Source organism: Psittacula echo (assembly GCF_963264785.1).
Source record: "Psittacula echo genome assembly, chromosome: 7".
NCBI classification, from domain to species: Eukaryota; Metazoa; Chordata; class Aves; order Psittaciformes; family Psittacidae; genus Psittacula; species Psittacula echo.
Window position 1 is genome coordinate 56,776,067 of NC_137740.1, and position 19,079 is coordinate 56,795,145.

At 35.2% G+C, this 19,079-nt stretch overlaps 1 protein-coding gene across 4 annotated transcripts in view; it reads left to right on the top strand.

Moving 5' to 3' along the window:
* MTF2 (metal response element binding transcription factor 2) overlaps positions 1-17,870 on the top strand; it is a 29,258-nt gene extending 11,388 nt beyond the window's left edge. Inside the window, exons 2-17 of one of the 4 annotated variants that reach the window (XR_013957459.1) lie at positions 890-1,088; positions 1,230-1,311; positions 2,790-2,885; positions 3,234-3,334; positions 3,679-3,827; positions 4,986-5,081; positions 6,146-6,214; positions 7,042-7,165; positions 10,229-10,296; positions 10,669-10,839; positions 11,500-11,608; positions 11,795-11,853; positions 11,994-12,098; positions 14,009-14,401; positions 16,007-16,060; positions 17,431-17,870. Coding sequence is in view for 3 of the 4 variants with exons in the window: in XM_080623976.1 (XP_080480102.1) it covers positions 890-1,088; positions 1,230-1,311; positions 2,790-2,885; positions 3,234-3,334; positions 3,679-3,827; positions 4,986-5,081; positions 6,146-6,214; positions 7,042-7,165; positions 10,229-10,296; positions 10,669-10,839; positions 11,500-11,608; positions 11,795-11,853; positions 11,994-12,098; positions 14,009-14,363 (1,783 nt within the window). In the remaining variant the exon portion in view is untranslated. Of the gene's footprint in view, positions 1-889; positions 1,089-1,229; positions 1,312-2,789; positions 2,886-3,233; positions 3,335-3,678; positions 3,828-4,985; positions 5,082-6,145; positions 6,215-7,041; positions 7,166-10,228; positions 10,297-10,668; positions 10,840-11,499; positions 11,609-11,794; positions 11,854-11,940; positions 12,099-14,008; positions 17,089-17,430 lie in introns of those variants that run through there. The other 3 variants (XM_080623976.1, XM_080623975.1, XM_080623977.1) reach the window with 3 other exon arrangements.
* The last annotated feature ends 1,209 nt before the right edge of the window (positions 17,871-19,079 follow it).

Sequence of the window (19,079 nt, forward strand, 5' to 3'; positions counted from 1 at the left end):
CTGTTCTGTCCTTGTATCTATGTCATAGTAATTCATACATTTAGTTTCTAAAGAGAAAATACTTTTGGATATAAGGATAACTTTGTTTTACAGTTTGAAATTCTGCTTATTACTTATGAAGATTGTTGCTTGTACATTATCTGGTTCTATGTTGCAATTTTCTATATTTTACTCCTTGGAGTGTTTGGTAGCTAGTCTGACATATAAGCATATTCACACTTACAGATGAATAGGCTATATGTTGTGGAATTGCATGAGGGGGGAAAAAACCTGTTACTGATGCACGTAATTTATAATTTTGAGCCTTGTCTGTGAACAAAGGTTTCAAGATCTTTTGTTTTTCTTTCCTTATTCTTCTCTGAATCTAACAAAGAGGAAAACTTATCTTACATTAGAAGTTTAGCATGTAGAAATTCTTCCTGTACTGGAAACCTCTATAGCTATGCTTAGTGGCAAAGCATGATGCTGTGTTTGGAGGTACCTTGAGAAGTGCTCAGCTTGGTTTCTTTCCCCCACTCACATAACCCTAACCTTTAGTACCTTTTTAGCTTCCTTGGAATTTTGGAAAGGTGTCAGTAATTAAAGTGACTAATTGTTTTGCATAAGTAATTCTGTATTGAACGCTTTTGATGCATTCTTTGATGCTTTTGGTGACTTTATGAAGACTCTCTGAGCTGAAAAGCTTGTGTCCCCATCCTCACTTACATTAGTGGATTTTATATAAGACTTTTCTTTACATTAACCTGTCTCTTTCAAATCTTGTAGACTCTTATAGTAGCAAGGCTACTATAAACTGAGTTTTAGCTGTGAATTGTATTAATATTCAAAATATATGGTTTTTCTACTTTAACCTAATTCTGATTCTTTTCTCTTTGTTCCCTATCTTTAGAGACTCTACAGCGGTGGGTAATTCACTGGTCCATAAGCGGTCTCCTGTACGTCGAAGCCATAAGAGCTCAGCATCTCTGACCAAGCCGTCGTTACGTGATGGACAGAAAGCCAAAAAGCCACTGTGTAAATTTGAAGAAGGTCAGGATGTCCTAGCTAGATGGTCAGATGGCTTGTTTTATCTTGGAACTATCAAAAAGGTAAATGATTTCTTTAAACTCACTGGCATCTTACAGTACCATGTTTGTTAAATGTTATGGTATTGTTATGTCTCTCCGTATTAAGTACATTATTCTGTTTAGTATTTTACTCATGGCTTCTGCTGTATTTTTGGTTTTCAGATAAACAAACTGAAACAGAACTGCTTCATTATATTTGAAGACAGTTCCAAATCCTGGGTTCTCTGGAAGGACATACAAACAGGCAAGAACTTCAGTGAAGTGGTCATTGTTGGGTATTTTGTGTAGATTACTATATCTGTTAAAATAAATTGAGAGTATATTTTTATATCCTAAAGAGTGATATAGTTTAACATGACCCAGGATCCTGATTTAGGTGAATAAAGAAGTTGTTTTCATTTAACTCTTTATCATTGCAGTTACTTTTCCTGTTTGTTTTCACATAACTATGTGCAGGGAGGGGAGAACGCTTCTAAGCATAATCAAATTTGAGGTTTTTTGGATGGGAATAGAGTATAATACTCTGTCATAGCAGAAAACTCCAGGCCCTAATTTACACAGAGTTTATGTCCTCCTGTGTTTTCAGTTGAAACCTCATGATGTCGAAAGAAACCAAAGACTGGAAAATCAATCTTAGGTTTGAATGGAGTTTTCACATTTAAAAGTAATACCTTAATTGTTGCACATAAGAAACCATTACACATTTTGGAGTATTCATGTGATACAAAGAAATAATGCAGTTATAAAGTGGGACATCTATTGTATATTAGCTTTGATTTTTTCAGATACTTGGGGAGCAGCTAGTATTTTGATAACCTTATGGTACTGAAGCATGGATGACAGATTTTTATGAAAATTAGTTACAGTTTCCTTATCTCATACAGGCAATGGAAACTTCATCTGGCTCTTGCAAATTCTTGGTATTTAAACTAAACAAGATCTGCTAACAGGACAAGCTGTGTATTTGTAATAGCAAAAAATCTACTGCTTTATTTCTGAGAAGCTTTTAAAGTACTGCTGTTCTGCCTCTGTATAGTACTGGTTTATGATCTTTGCTACATTTATCAAACTTTAGTGCATGAGTATGATAACATGTAGACTAAGAAACTTGTGTTTTATTCCGGTTTTTTACACTGGTAGGTGGTATATAATAGGATCAAGATGTAGTTTTGTTTCCAGTTTGCAAGGCCACTTTTTTTTGTTGTCTCTACTGTTACTGTGTGCTTTTGTGTGCTTGCAGATATAGATAAGCAGTAATAACATATTAAACTCCAGTGCCCTTACAAAATATTAAAGCACCTTGGGCAGATCTGTCAAAGGATATACACCAAGTTGTGCATATGTAAAGAAGCACAAACTACTGTAAATACAAAACATACCTCTCAGTTGTCCAGATAGGATTTGTTTATCCATATTTTTTTAGTCTGCACTTAGTCTTTATTCTGTTATTTTATGTTTTATAAAGGAACCATGGACTGCATACTAAAAATACAAAGCCTATAAATATCCAATAATCTATGATAAGTGACATCAATATTTGTAATGAATACGGTCTGTACAAAGGACAGAATTTAATTTTGTTAGGAAATGAGGCTCTGTAACAATATGATTCTACAATGCATGGATTTGTAACTGAAATGACACAAAAAAGCCATACACATGGTAACTGTTCCAACTGCAGTTGTAAAGAAAAAAAAAAATCACACTTTCATCTTTGTCTAGGGGCCACTGAAAGTGGGGAAATGGTCTGTACAATATGTCAGGAAGAGTATTCAGAAGCACCGAATGAAATGGTTATATGTGATAAATGTGGGCAAGGTAACTAGAATCTTTCCTATTTATTGCATTTTAAAAGATACTTTGATTTGTTTTATGAAGGAGGATATTTGCCTGGCTGCATGCTTAACTGATGTTGACTTTCGTAGCCCTTAGTGGCTATTAAAAGCTCAGTGAGTAATGATAATCCATGTTAAAGTGACTAATAACTGTTCTGTAAGTAAAGTTTATTTTTTTATACTAAGAAATTCGAAAGAACATTTTGAACATGTTAGCAATCTTTTTGATCACATTTTTGGCACTTAATGATGGATAATGCTTTATATTTGTGTTAAAATGATATATAGTTAATTCTCTGTTTTAATAACACTTTGGTCATTTTTCATACAGGTTATCATCAGCTGTGTCACACACCAAATATTGATTCCAGCGTGATTGAATCGGATGATAAATGGCTCTGTCGACAGTGCGTTTTTGCAACAACAACAAAGGTGTGTTTCTAGAAAAACATGTCTTAATACATCCCATATTGTGTACATACTTTGCTTCTGAAGCTGAAACACACAAACAAAAATACTGCATTTTCTCAGTGATTTCTTATTTGTTAACTTTGACTTGAATGGAAGTTTTATATGTTGGGAATTCATATCTATTTTAGATATAATTACACTAGGCTTTCAATTTATCTTTAAAATATGCTAATATTAGAATAAGCACAGGTGATAGTGTTTTTTTTCTATTATAGACAAATTTTCATAACTTCCAAATTAAAGTATTTGCAAGTTTCAGGAATACATTATTGTTTTTGTAAACTCATGTATTTTTTTTGGACCAGAGGGGAGGTGCGCTTAAGAAAGGACCAAATGCCAAAGCACTGCAAGTCATGAAACAAACATTACCTTATAATGCAACAGACCTTGAGTGGGACGCAGGACATAAAACCAATGTCCAGCAGTGTTATTGCTATTGTGGAGGACCTGGAGAGTGAGTAAATATATACTGTAAGAACTTCTGTCTGTCATGCAGTTTATCCTGTAGCCTTCTACTTGTGAATTTCTTTGTTTCTTTTGTATGTAGATATTAAACACAATGCAAAGTGGCATTTTCAATTTTTTGTAATGTCTCCTGGGAAGCATTATTAATGGCTTTCCTTCTCCCATCAGATCTTTTGTTTTTATCTTGTCATGTGACCTTCACATAACATTACAGTCCATTTTACAACAAGTAAGAGCATGTTCTTTTGCATTGCTGCTCTTAATGTTTTGGAATTTGATGGATTTTTTCGATCTTGTAATTTTAGGCAGTGTTAACTCATCTCTATCACTAGTTATGAATATAAATGTATTTAGGGATTAGTGTATTAAATTTTGTTGGAATAGACAGCTGATTCTACTGCGGTATCATACCCTGGATTGCAGTTACTGGCAGGGGGGAAAACTTGTCCCCTTATGACATTAGAGTCCTCTGCTGGTTCTTTCTCTACAAGAAAGGCAAGAAGTGGACTTCTTAAGTAGATAGAGATAAGTACTCTGGTGTCTGCATGGATGAGTAAATAGATAAAATAGCTTTGGAGTCAAGAGTCTCAAAAAGAAGTGAAGCTTTTGAGTTTGTGCTTGCAGAGCTGTAGTTTGAGAATTTTGCAGACTTCAACAAACATTGCCTTCAATGTTGCATGGTTTCTTTTATCACGGGAGAGCTGAAAAAGGAAAATGAAAATAAACATCTGTAAACTGAGGCTTGTTTTAAGGATTTGAGTAGTCTAGTTCTCAGAACAAATGTTTCTGACTTGATGCAGCTGGAAAATAATAAGGAAGTGAATCCAGTATGTGAGAAGAAGCTTATATGGTTACTGAATTCTTATTATAGATAATAAAAATATGGTTTTTCACAGGAAATTAGGCTTTTTTTTCATTTAATAACTTAGTTCATCCTTTAATAGACAATCTTTTATTATTCTTAGTCACTACTTTTCTAGTAATGATTCATAGTGGAACTAAATGTTTCTGAAATACCCCTACAGACGACTGACAGGGTCAGAAGATCCCTTGCTACTTAGTTTACACATTATGAAGAACAAATATAATGAAGAACAATTGCCAGTGACTTTTTTAACACATCTTATTTTTCTTTCTATTGATGAAGCTGGTATCTAAAGATGTTGCAGTGCTGCAAATGTAAGCAGTGGTTTCATGAGGCTTGTGTGCAGTGCCTCCAAAAGCCAATGCTTTTTGGTGACAGGTAAGAAAATGAAGCTGTACTTCATGGTTGTCTGTATTTAAAACATGATGGGGATCTCCCACATGAACTTTTATTAGGGTATCCATAATATAACACTGCTTTCCAAAAATGGGGTGAGTTTTGGACAGAAGATCATACAAGCTAAAGCATGTGTTCAGGTGCCAGGAAAATGCAGTTCATCTCGGTTTAATGAAGGAGAGTGGGTTGTGAAGAGGTAACCAATGGATGGTTGAAGTCAAATTGCTACTGGCTTCACTTTATGTGGAAGTCTATTATACTATGGGTGCTGTTCTAGTAGGAGATTGCAAGCTTCAAATCAGGCTGCTTTAGTGGGTCTAAAAGTTAGATAAGGGCTTTCAGGTTCCCACTGCTGTATAGGTGACCAATGTCTTGTATGGAACAGGCATCATGCTTCAAGGTAGGTTGCCAGTGTGTATGTGTGGTAGTAGTTTCATGTATTAGCAGTATAGGGAGCTAGAGAAAGCTGGAAGGATCGTTACACTGAGGGGAGCTGTATACATCCTCTGTTGATATGTGATGAGTCAGGACAAAAGAAAATGAATGAGTGCTAGTCTGGGCTTTTGTTTTAAGAGGAACTTGGAGTAGTTGGAGCAGATGAGAGAAAACTGGAGAAGCGAATCAAGTAGTATCTCATTTGTTTTCAGTTGTGCTTTCTTTTAGCTGTTGGTTGTGCTGGAATGTTTGTATGGGGGAACTGAGTTAGGACCTAGGAATGCATGGGTCCTTTAAGTGTATGCTTACACTGATGCATGGGTTTCTGCACAAGAGAATGGGGTGGGAACACTTGAGAACATTTTCACAGGTATAGTCACAGGTTGAGGGACTTCCTTGGGTAGTATGAAACAGTGGTACCAGGATAAAATTGATCAAGTACCTTGTCTGGTAGGTACCAGTACAGATTTTAGAAGTCAATGAAGGGATTCTCAAATATGCATAACTCTAATTTTTGCATAACTAGGGTGTTAAACATGAAGAGAATTGTGTGTGTGTACAGACACCCACCACTCAGACACATGTATATCTATATATTTATATATTTTTAGGTTTTATACTTTCATTTGCTCAGTTTGCAGTTCTGGACCAGAATACCTCAAACGTTTACCCTTGAGATGGTATGTATGAGCTAAAAACAGTAATTTAATACATGCTCTGAATTTCTCTTCGGTATTTTGATCCTCCTTGCGAAAAAGGAAATCCACCTGATGTCTTGAGTTGTTTCCTGAGTTGCTGTTACTGCTTGTACTAACAAGGACATATTTTCTTCAAAGTTAATCCTTAAATGTAGAGATGTATTGCAATTGCATGCTTTTGGGTTTATTCCTGGGATGGTTCAGTGAAGTAGTGAGCAACTCCTCACTTTATATATGAAGACTGTGATCTGAAGAAAATCTTTTTTGTAGGCTTAGGACCCTACCATTAGATAAGCCATATGTAATGATTACTGGAGTACACATCTGTACTCATAATGGTTTCCTTGATGAGACTTAATGGTTAATTGTAGTTTGAAATCTTTGAACTAGCCCATATTACAAATGATATTCAATCTTGTGGATATATATGCTAACAAATACATGGTAGAAATAACTTGTTAAATGCTAATTCACCAGAATACGTGCATGAGTTCAGAATCTATAGATTGAAGTATAAATTTGGACTTACTTAACTATCCTGTGGTTTAGACCAGTTTTGGAGTTTAAAAGAACATGATCACAGTGAGATGAGGCAGAGATTAAAGTAAGATTCAAAGCAGAATGAATCACTTGAAGAGAAATGACAGGAAACTTCATAATGTTGTTCCCTGTACTGAGTGTTTAAGTTGTGCTTTGTGTTCCTCTGTCTATCATGCTAGTATCTTTTCTAGGAAATTTTCAAAAGAAAAGCAGTTGGAAGAAAAAGAGTCTTTATTTCTGTCCTTTATTCCAATATTTCTGAACTCTAGGGTAGATATAGCACATCTATGCCTTTACAACCTAAGTGTTATTCATAAGAAGAAATACTTTGACTCAGAGCTTGAACTCATGGCCTACATTAATGAAAACTGGGATAGATTGCATCCTGGTGAGGTAAGTCATTGGAATACTTTCTTGGTTTTCCTCACAGTGCATATATATGTCCTGAATGTTAGTGAACTATGAACCTTTTCATTCTGGATGTTGAATCCTTTTTTATCCATCTGGTAATCCCAAATAATAAGGAGATAATCTTTAATTTTCTTGCAGGAATAGAATGATTTTAAGTAATGTGTTTTTCTGTGCTGTAAAGTTTCTAAAGTGATCCGTTTAACTTAATTTATGTTGTGAATGGTAACTTAATACTCAGCAACCTAATTGTGCATATACACATACGCACGCGCACACACACACACACACACAAAAAATATTCCTACTTCTTGGATAATTTTTATGTGCAGAGACCAGGGAATCTGTTTTGAAGGTGTAGCATATAACAAAGTATTACACGAACATGTAATTTCCTCTTTTCTTGCTCTTCTAAACATGGAGGTGATCAGTTAGTGTCCAGATCTAAAGATTATTTGGATCCTTTTTCCAGTCTGATTCTGCTACTTGTCAAGGTGTCTTGGTTTTTGAATAACTATTATACCAATTATTTTTCCAGCTATTTGATTTACTGTGCCGTTAATTCACTGTTAAAAGAAATCTGTTTCCTCAAGCAGAATGACTTCATAATTTAACAAAGAGGAACAGTATAGGTAGCTGTTTCTGCACGCAAGTTTGTATGCAGAATTTATGGCTAAATTGAAATTGCCTAACTGCTTAGTAGAGTATGCACTTTGTGCATGGAAATTTAGTGTTTTGAAGTTTTTTAATACAGGAGGCATAGAACTGGGTTCAAATTTTCTTAGAATGAGTGCGTCCTACTTTTACACTTCTCAGCAAAATTCATACGTCTGTAATCCATTTCTACTAGCAGACACAATTGGAGAAATCAAATGTGTGTTCTTGGTCCTATCAAGTCTCAAGGCTTAATTAAAAAAAGGCTGCACAAAATGCAGTTCTCACATCATCCTTTCGATAGAATGAGATGTTCTGGCTGTCTTGGTTGCTCTGCAGTCCAGCAAATATGTAAGCAGTGTTTAATTTTGACTTGAGTTTCTCTTAGTATTGAGGACAATGTAGAAGAAATTAATGTTTTCTTATTTGACATACGAAAATTTTCTCTGGATTTCACAAAATTTTATGTCAGAATGGTGGTCAGAGCAGCTATGGTGGTATTGAGTGGAGCTATCTAGCTGCCATTGACTTAGAGCACGTATGCCATGTTGAAGAAGCTGAAAGGCTGCAGTTATTGTGCTGCTCTTCCACTTTATGCTTTCAATCAATCCATGCCCAACCTATATGAAAAACATATAATGAAGGCGGAGGAAGGAGAGGGTAGACAAGGAAACTCACCTCTTTAAGTGATATGCTCAGTTCTTTAGTTGATATTTCTACGCCTTAAAGGAAACTACTTTTAAGTCTGAAGACTGCATTTCTGAAGGGCTAGATTTTTTTAATAAATACATAAACACTGAGTTGAGGAAATCTTCAAGACTTTAGTCTGAAAAGATTTTAAATGTCACTCAGTAAGTTGGGAAAAATTGTCTTGAAATATTGGAGGGAAATGTATTTTACTACTTTGGTTCACCTGGTTTGTTCATTAAACAAATTAATCATAAAATTGAGATCTACAATGCAATGGTTTTAAGGTTTGGTGGGGTTTTTTAATACTCTGAACTTGTCACTGTTAGAGATGACACCTCAGTTTCTTTCTCTGGCTGCTTATAATTGATTAAGAGGAAAAGTATTTTAGCCATAGTCAGATGGGAGTTAGTGGTGGAATTACCAGAACTCCTGAGTCAATTTTTTAGCATCTTGTTATGTAGTTACATGCTGCAGAGTTGCAAGACATTTGGATAGGGATGGATTGTACTGAATGCCTATGGTAAAGATGCATGAAAACAGTTCTTAATTTTTTTGGCAGAAGTTGGTTGAATAACTCAACTTTGGTAGTCAGGTAGGTGATCAATCTTGCCCCAGATTGGGCTAAAAGGTTGGCTTTTATGAGTATATTTATTCATTGGGTTAGCTGTTAGCACATTCAATCCTTCGAGCATTTCTATCTGAAATAGTCAGAATTGTGTTTTTTAGAAAGTACTTGAAGGTGGTGGGTTTTGGGGTTTTTGTGGGGTTTTTTTTGTTGTTTTTTTTTTTGAGCTGCAGATGTTTTGCAGTCTGCTCTGTGGTATTTATGCTAATAGTAAAACTTACAAACTGTAAAACTCAAAGATAAACTTACTGCAGAGCCAACTGGATGTAAGTTCTGGAACATTTTGTGTGGTGACTGGAAATATGGTAGCTTCATTGGTATTTAAAAATAGCTTTCTAAACATAAAAATAATCTTATTTAAATTCGATTACATAAGTGTTGTGTCTATTTCTTCGCAGTCACCACCGTACTTGCTCTGCTTTGTCTCTAATTCTTACATATGCCGTTTTTCAGAGAGAGAAGATTCCACTGTTTTGGTAGCTTGATAGGGACTAGCTACTTCAGGCTTTGGTGTAAGACTTGGTCTGAGCAAAAGGGGCTTGAAATGGTTTTACTCTTTTTTTCTTTCTTTCTCTATACTTTAACTTTTCTGGGCCTCATCCCTTTTTTGTATCTTATTGACTAATGTTGGCAAAAATGGGAATTGGATCCTGTGGCAAGGTTTTGGTTAAAATGATCACCAATAAAATAATGAAGTGTCAATAATAGTTTTATTCTGTTTGCAGTCTCAATTAATTTGGACATATATAATGCCACAGAAGAATTCTTGTTAGCAGTTTTGGGAGGGCAAGCTAGTACTATGTTCTTTCAGTAAACTAAAATTCCTTGAGACATTTTTCCTGTACTTTGTACAAGTAAAACTCAAAATCTTTGGCCTTGATGCTGACATGAATTCTGTGGGTGTAGATTACTATGTATGGGATAGTGATTAATATCCTTTGGGGTTTGGTAGTTTCTACAGCTAGTACTTCATAGATGTACTTCACATCCAGTTCTGTAGTTACAGTGACACGAAGTAACTGCAATCTTTCTATTACTAAAGAATGTGACAGGTTAAATGATTTCTTAATATTTCACAGCTGGCAGACACACCAAAATCTGAAAGATATGAGCATGTACTGGAGGCATTGAATGATTACAAGACCATGTAAGTTATTGGTACTTTTTCTTGTGCCATGTGGCTTGGCTGTTTTAGCTGATGTAAATTACAGTGCTCAGTCTATCTGATGATCAGTTTGGCTGGAGATAACATGTAAAACTTTAAATACTGTTTCTATTTCAAACTGTAACGTAACTATTTGAGTGGAACCCAGATCATGAGAAAATTGTTTTAACTTCCACTCTTTCCAGTTCACATACTGTATGTCAAAGTGAGGATTGTGTTAGTGGAAAGAGCGGGATGAAATAGCATTAGAATGAATAGTCTCACTTGTATAGTTTTGTTTTCTGTGTATACTGTTACTATAAAAGTTGCTTTCCCTGGGGTCAGAATTTTAACAAATAATTTAAAATCATCTAGGTTTATGTCTGGAAAAGAAATAAAGAAAAAGAAACATTTGTTTGGCTTGAGGATTCGTGTTCCTCCTGTGCCGCCAAATGCTGCTTTAAAGGCTGAGAAAGAACCAGAAGGAACTTCTCATGAGTTCAAAATTAAGGGCAGAAAATCATCTAAGCCAATCCCTGATGTGAGGTAAAATGACGCAGTCATTCTAGCAATGTTGCGGTAAATCGGGCTACTTTGGGTATATTTTTGGTGCCTACAAAAAGGGCAATTACATTGTAGAATGTATCTAGACTGTATTTATTTTAAAATACCTATAGAGATGGGTTATTTGTGAGAACAAGGTCTTTAAGCAAATTTGATTAGCTTTCCATTGCCAAACCAAACAAATATTTAGTGGCAATATATAATAGGAATATATTATAGTGGCAATGGGAAATATCCAGGTTTCCTGTCATTTGAGAAATAAAATCTCTTGCCTTTCAGGAGCTTTTATACAGTAATCTAACTAAAATTCTAGATAGGAAGTACGATGTCAAGTTGTAACTTGTATTAGTGAATGTGCCTTCTTTTTTACTAAGTGTGATCATATGAATAAGTAACACCTAACTGGTTCATTCCTATTCAATGCTGGGGAATTAGTAATGTCACTAGAAAGATCTTGTATATGTTAATATTATTCTAAAGGCAAAAATATGTAGCTTTGTACCTGACAAATTTTATTTATCAGAATGACCTCTTAGTGCATAGAAATCTAATCATGTATTCATTGCCAAATGCAAAAAAAAAAAAAGTATTGACTTTAGATGATCTTCAGTTATACAGAACAAAATATCAATTTTCTTCTAGGGAATTAAGTAATGGTATAGAAAGAAAGGGGAAAAAAAAATCAGTAGGTCGTCCACCTGGTCCCTATACAAGAAAAATGATTCACAAGACTCCAGAGTCATCTCCTCTGGTAAGGTTTTGGATATTCTCCCTCCCCCCCCCCCTCCACTTTTCACTCTAACTGGATTATAATTTTTGAGGAAAAACATAACCACTTAATCCGAATCACGATAATCCCCTATTTGCCCTCAAACAAAGTTGATACAGCAGTTAAATTAAATTTGAAGTACTTCTTTGTTTTCTTTTCCCCCCTTAGGATAATGAACCAGTTCCAGTGATAGAGAACCCAACCTTGGAATTACCCTGCGCTGTTGGGTAAGTTAAAAAAAACCCAAACCCCTATAAAATATTGTATTATAATATCATGTCATTTATCTGTTTGCTTCTGAAACGTCAGCTCAGTTTTTGCTATCTTATTTTTCATTATATGGCATCCCTGTTATCATGCATCTCAGGAAATCTGATGGAACTGCGCATTCATCCAATACCTCAGATGTGGAATCCACAGGTGCTGCCAGTATGAAAGAAACTACCTCATCTAGCATTTCCAGACATTATAGGTAATTATTGCATTATTCTCTGTGCTATAAAGATCAATATTTGCAATATATTAATTTTAATAAAACTTTCTGAAAGAGGGGGATGGTAAACAATTGGCTCAGCAATACTGCACCCTTAATAAACACAAGTTGCAGGGATCCTAAAAGTTACCTTGCCAAAGTATTACATGTAATGTTCTCCATCAGGTGGCTTAAAACCTGAGTTTTTGTTATACTTCCAGTCAGTTCTGAATCTTTTGGCTAACTTCCATGGAATCTGATGTAGGTAGTTCCATGAAGATAGATACTTGGATGAGAGGGGCCCAAACCAGCAACCCCCACTTGCAGAAAGGCAGGCAGTTTTCTAGTTGTCTGTGGCCTGGTTATTGCCAGTGCTGGTTTTTTGGTGGTTTTTTTGGCTTGTTTTCTTTTTTGTTGTTGAAGCTTTAGCACAAGAAATGTAGAAGATAAAGGTAGGAGGTTGACTTAAGCTTATGAGACAGCTGTAGTAAATGTGAGATGGAGGTAAGGGTATTTCAGAACTCGTGGGAGGATAAATAGAGAAGAACAGAGGATATTGCAAAGGGGTATAACGTTGAGGATGTGATGACTCACTGAGATTTGGAGTAATGGGCAGTGGAGACAGGATAGAGCTATGAGTTGCACATGGAAGTCTAAATAAATGAGACAAAACCCTAGTTTTTATTAGTTCTACGTACAATGCACAGGGTGAAGTTTTTGTGCTCACTACGGGTTTTGTTGATGTTAAATTAGATGTACTGAAAAGAATCAAACTCCATAAACATTTCCTGAGCTTAGCCTTTTAATAAAAGTCACAAAAGAGCTGATGCATACCCATAATAAATTTTAGCAGCTGTTGTTTTTGTAGGTTTGTGTATTTGTTAAAGAACAGTAAGCATGCTGTAATTTTACTACAGCCCATAGAGCATGAAAAATTTCTGGCACAGTCTTCATAAATAAATTATTAACTACAATCGACTTTTCTGCAAATAAGTTGTTACCTAAACTTTTCCCTCTCTCAAGTTAAGCAAACACAAATTTCTCTTTTATTGAGATACATGGATCCTCAATCTACTTACTGCTTCTTCTCTGTTTCATGCTGTCAGGGGCGCTCATGATTCATTTTTGTGTACATTACTGCTACAAGTAGTCTGTCTTCAAAACCTCTTGTTTAACTTTCAGACTTCTGAAATTGCTACCTATGGGACTTACTTTAGTAGTAGTAGTCACTGTTTTGTATTTCTGCCCTTTATTCCATTTTTTTAGAAGTTAAAAATACGCACTTTTAAAGTTCTGTTTTTAATGTTAAAAAGATGTGCTTTTTTGCTTAGTATGTTACGTTGGGGTCTTGAACATTAAAGTTCAAATACCAGCTAATTTAGGACTTTATGCATACTAAAACTTACTTGATAAATTATAGAGGTATTTTTTTATGTAAGTATTTATATCTTGGACACTTGAATATTTGGATGATGGCTTATTTTTGCATATTGTCAATACCTTCCTTTTTTCATTACCAGATATAAATCTGAGTTTTGGATATTCATATTTTTCAGGCCATGTATAATAAACCTTGAGTAAGTCATGTATGCTGTAGAAGGTAGTGATGTAAAATAGATTGTTATAATATCTTTGTTCATATTTCAGAGTTTGGACTGAGAAATTCAGCTTGAAAATATTTGGCTAACCTTTCTGACATTTTGTTACATTAGTACATTGTTCCTTCTGTAAATCACTCTTATTTTGCAAGTGCCATATTTATAGTCATCTGTAGGCAACATGTACTTTTATTAGTGAAAAATAGACCAAAAAAAGTTATGGGTTGCGTGGAAATAACTGATGACAAAGGATACAATTTGCAAAAGTTTTTTAGAGTTAATGCTGTGATTTCTTTTTCGCTTGTTGAATAGTTTATCAGACTCGAGAAAAAGGACTCGTACGGGAAGAACTTGGCCTGCTGCAATACCACATTTGAGAAGAAGAGGTCGCTTTCCACGAAAAGCACTCCAGACTCAAAACTCAGAAATTGTGAAAGATGATGAGAGCAAGGAAGATTACCAGTATGATGAACTCAATACAGAGATACTTAACAACTTAGCAGATCAGGAATTACAGCTCAATCATCTAAAGAACTCGATTACTAGCTATTTTGGTGCAGCAGGTAGAATAGCTTGTGGGGAGAAATACCGTGTTTTGGCTCGTCGAGTGACGCTTGATGGAAAGGTGCAGTATCTTGTGGAGTGGGAAGGAGCAACTGCATCCTGACTGTAGGACTGAACATTATGTTCACTGCACTGTCATATGTAAGTACAGTTCATAATGCAGAGCCTTGAGAGAAACGTCTTTAAATGTGTTTCTGAAAAAAAAACAAACAAACAAAACCCACAAAAAACAAAACAAAACCAGTTTAGCCTTAACATGTAATTGTTATCATTACAGCTCTTGTGATAAAGACTTATCTTTTTAAAATCTGATCTGAAACTTAAATTTTTTAATCTGAACATTGTTAGATTGTTTTAGGTTGGGATATTTTGGGTTACAATTGCTTAAAAATGTGCATGGTGTTTAAAAAAAAAAAAAAAAGAAAGACATATTCTAGAGAACATTCCATGGATACAGTTATTGTGATTTAGAGAAAATACTATGTAGATAGCACAAATCTTTGAGAAATTTCGGTTTGTTTTCTTACCCAAATGTTTGCAGAAATGTATTTCTATTTCAGTACTTTCTAGATTTCATAAGTGCAGTGTATATAATGCCTACTGATGACTGTAAAATACTGAAGTTTTCTTTCAAAGTGTAAAAAAAAAAAAAAAAAAAAGAAAAAAAAAAAAAGAAAAAATATATTGAGCCTGTAAATTGCTCTGTGACCAGACTTCATTGTCTTCTTAATATATTCTTTGTGTGTATGTGCATGTGTGCGTGCATGTGTGTGCATATATACATGTGTATATACGCGCACGCATACTTGTGTGTGTGAATATATATGTGTGATTGTGACCTATGCAATACAAATTATGGGATCGGGCAGCTTCTGAGAATACATCCCATAATTCTTTTTTCAGGAATAGTTGCCAGTATTTACACAGCAGCATTTCTTCTCAGGCTTATTGGGTGCTGTCGCTTTCTATGTACTAAGAAAAAGTGTCAAACCAGTGCAGCGTGTTCTGGCAATGGGTGCAGTCATTGATGTTCATATGCTCTAGGTTATATATTCCATTATTTTCCGTGTGAATTAACTGTTAAATAATGCAGGATTGGAACATTTTGAAATTAACTCTGCTAGAAATAACAATTTGGAAGTTCTTGTGGCACTCTGATTGTAAATTGTGTCCCAGTTAGAAACTAAGTCGACAGCAGTCGCACACCAGATTCCTGCATACGTGTAGAAACAGTCGTATTTGATAAATATAGTATGAGCAAAGTGTATTATTGCACAGGGTCAACAAACAATTTGTTGCCATTTGAAGTAACGTTACTGATTTTATTACAACATTACCTCTTTTGTTTTTATAAAACTGTACCAAGTTTTAAATTGATAAGTTGATTTTACTTGTTTAAAAGTCTCTTGCCAGTATTGGGTGTTTTGTCTGCTACTTTTGAGGGGGTTTTAGCCAAAGAGTAAACAGAAGAATACTTTTACTTTGGTGGTTATTCAGTGTACTGCGTAAGATTAGTTTTCTTACTAGCTTGCGGTTGGCCACCAAACTAAAACTATGTAACACTTAAAAATGACAGTGTTTTAAAGTGTACTGCCTGGGTTAGTACGTACTCCTTTACTTGATTATTTGACTTACTTTTTCTGCTCGTCTTGAACATCTTGAAAAGGTGATTTTTTTTTTTTTTTTTTTTTTTTAATACTTGTTTTCCCTTTTTTTTTATTTTATTTTTCCCTTGTCACCTTATAGCCAAAGGAAGCAGAGAAAGCTTTTTACCCTGTGCTTCGCTTTATGGCTGGCCAGGTAATAGTAGCTTTATACAAATGCTAATTAAAAACTGCCACTTCTGTTTACCTTCACTAAAATGTGTGGTTTTTTTCTCACACCCTCAGCTATTAATTTAATGTTGCCTTGCCTATAGCTGCAATATTTTGATAACACAGCAACTTCATGTTAATTTTTGAATGTTTATATCTTGGGATAATGCAAACTGTAAAGCCTTTGTAACTTTACCCACACCATCTGTACCTGTCTCTATTGTTTCACTTTATCCAAGTCCTTTAATTCTAACTGAACACCAGCAGTATTTTTCGTAAAGCTTCATTTAAAGATAAATATTGGAATGTACTTGGGGACTTCAGTGAAAGGGGAGAAGATATTTGTCAAACTTAAGCTGTCCGTAGACTTAACTATTGTGAATGTTGTTTCATTTTATTATGGTGGTTGACTTGACTCTGATGTTCAGTTTGTATTTTTGGAATTGCTTTTTTCTTAGAATTAAAAGACCAACATTAAATGTGTGTATTTTTTGAGAGAGAAGAATGAGTTTTGATTCTGTATTCTTGTGAAGTACGTACTTGGTGGCATCCTCCCATCTGTTGTTTCTCTAACTTTGCTGTTGCTGTCCTGGAGGCACTTGCCGTGCACAGAAACACTAACTAGTGTTGGTTATGGTTGAGGGATGCTTTGCTACAAGGGGTCATGTACTGGGAAATGCTGCAATAGTGCTGATGAAAATACAGCTAGAGTAGCAATTAAAGCACACCTACAAATGCCTTTCTCATTGTATGTGAATTTCATTGCATGTAGTAATGGAGTCTCTAAAGGAAAAATACAAATATTGCTGTATGTAACAGTTTCATTTGGGTATGACTTGATCATTGTGTGTATGCATGTGTGTAAATATATGTAATTCAACTTTGTTGTGGTCACTGATTTAGAACCATTTCTATGTATCAGATTTAATATTTTTTCATCGTGTATTATTTGTATTGCTGTAGTATTTAGGAAGGTGAAATCTCTTGAGGCCATTCTAACAATGTAGGCATTACATGAGCATGACAGCAAAGAAATAGTACATGACTGGTCAGAAATGTAAAATGATTGTCATGGCAAGCTACTTGTCAAACCGTTGTTTTCAACAAAAACTTCAAGAGGATTTTTGAATAAAAACTGCTTTTCTATGCATAACAGGCATTTTGAGTAAGATTATAAAGGAATTTTGAAAAGTCTCTCAGCTTTATTGGGAAATGAAGGTCAGTATTTTGATTAAACATGAAGACAAATAAGAGGCCTTGAAGATGCAGACAAGCAGTTTGGGGAGTAGGGGGTAATAGAAGTGGATAAACAAAAATGGGTATGTGTTTGTAACGTCCCACTAAAGTGATCTTTAGTGTTATATTTTAAAAGGAAACCGGTGAATTGAGATGGAACATGTCAAGGCTGGAGCTGGAGCAGTAGTCAAAACACAGTGGTAAGGACAAACTGGACAGGATTATCAGTTCTGTGCACAGAGGGAAGAGGATGAGTCTTGCAAATGCTATGCAGGTAATTTTCAGGCTTTAAATAGTATCATTTCTCTAGTTCCCTCGCATCTGCCTGAATGCAAAGTAACACTGCAGTTAAGGGTATGATAGCAGAAAATATTTTCTAGAGATGGAGAAAATAAGTTGGGTTTGGCCGATGCTGAACTTAAGCTGATGGCTAAGCACACATGTTGTCTTTGATGGACAGTTTAAAACAATTGGAAATTGCTAATTAAGCTCATGCCTTCTTTCCTCCCATGCTTTTTCTTCTCTGCTTGTGGTAATGAGCCCGGTATCATAGGTGTACACCTGCCCCACCTACCTGTACAGGTAAGTGCTGATGTGTTAGTTTAAGAACTGCTACTTATTTGTCCACTTGGTGCCTGAGCCTGCTTCCTTATTCCCAGTCTTGTGGTGTCTTCCTGTGGGAGACAAGTAACTGGGAAAAATTATTTCAGGAGAGGCAACATGAGTAATACCTGAAGCATAATTGGGGCTTTGGGGGTGGTGGTGTGTGTCTGGTTCTGCCTTTTTCATGTCTCTCCAGAGAATGTAATTAAGAGTTGTCTCATGAACTGCTTGGAACAGGATTGATTGAACTGTCAGTAGCTTTTTGTATGAACAGTCATGGATATCTTTTGTTATTTACCATTTCCTGAAATCCTCCAGCATAATAGAAAAATTACCTTAATTAGTTGTTTAATGCCTGGTCGTTTAATGTAATGTTGAAATAAAGATACAGACTATCCATACATGCTCTAAGAATTTTTCTCTTGGCACTATGCTGTTCTTACAAACCTCTCTTCTAATTTTGTAGGTGTTAGGTGGAGAGTGAAGAAAGCTATCTTGTTTCTAGAAACTTGGTACATGCTAAGGGAAGAAAAGGGATTTGTGAGATGTATGGGTTCTAAGTCTTACTAATTATAGCTATTGATAGCATGAGAGAAGATGATGTAATTCAGATGCTTCTGCTGAAACTTCAGCAGTGCAGGTGTGTTTACTACCATTTTTAAATCTCTTATTTTAATAATTTTACTACTGTTTTAGTTACCTTAAACTGTTGGTTTTGATAACAAATTCATACAATTAAGGCATAGAGCTTTTGCTCATTTCTGCAACAATTTACAAATACAATGCTTGCTCATCTCATCATTGCTGCTGTGTGAATAGTGAGTTTCTGTTATAAATACTGCTGAAGCAGGGGGAAAGCATGGAAAAGGGAAGGGCTTAACAGAAGCCATTTCTTAGCAATAACTAAGAATTGTTTGTCTCATGTCTGCACCAAAAGTGGCAAGTTTTACAATTAAAGTCTCAAGAGGTTTCTTCTTAGAAATGAGGGAAGGCACAGGAATTGTTAGTTTATAAAGACATCAAATACAGCTCAGCAGACTACATGGTTTCAGGTTGCCTTATTTAACTGTTGAAGATACTGAATCTTTAGGACAAATTGCTATGGAAATATTTATTTTAAAAATACTTAAGAGAGGAAAAAAGCATAGTTGCTGTGGCTGGTTGAA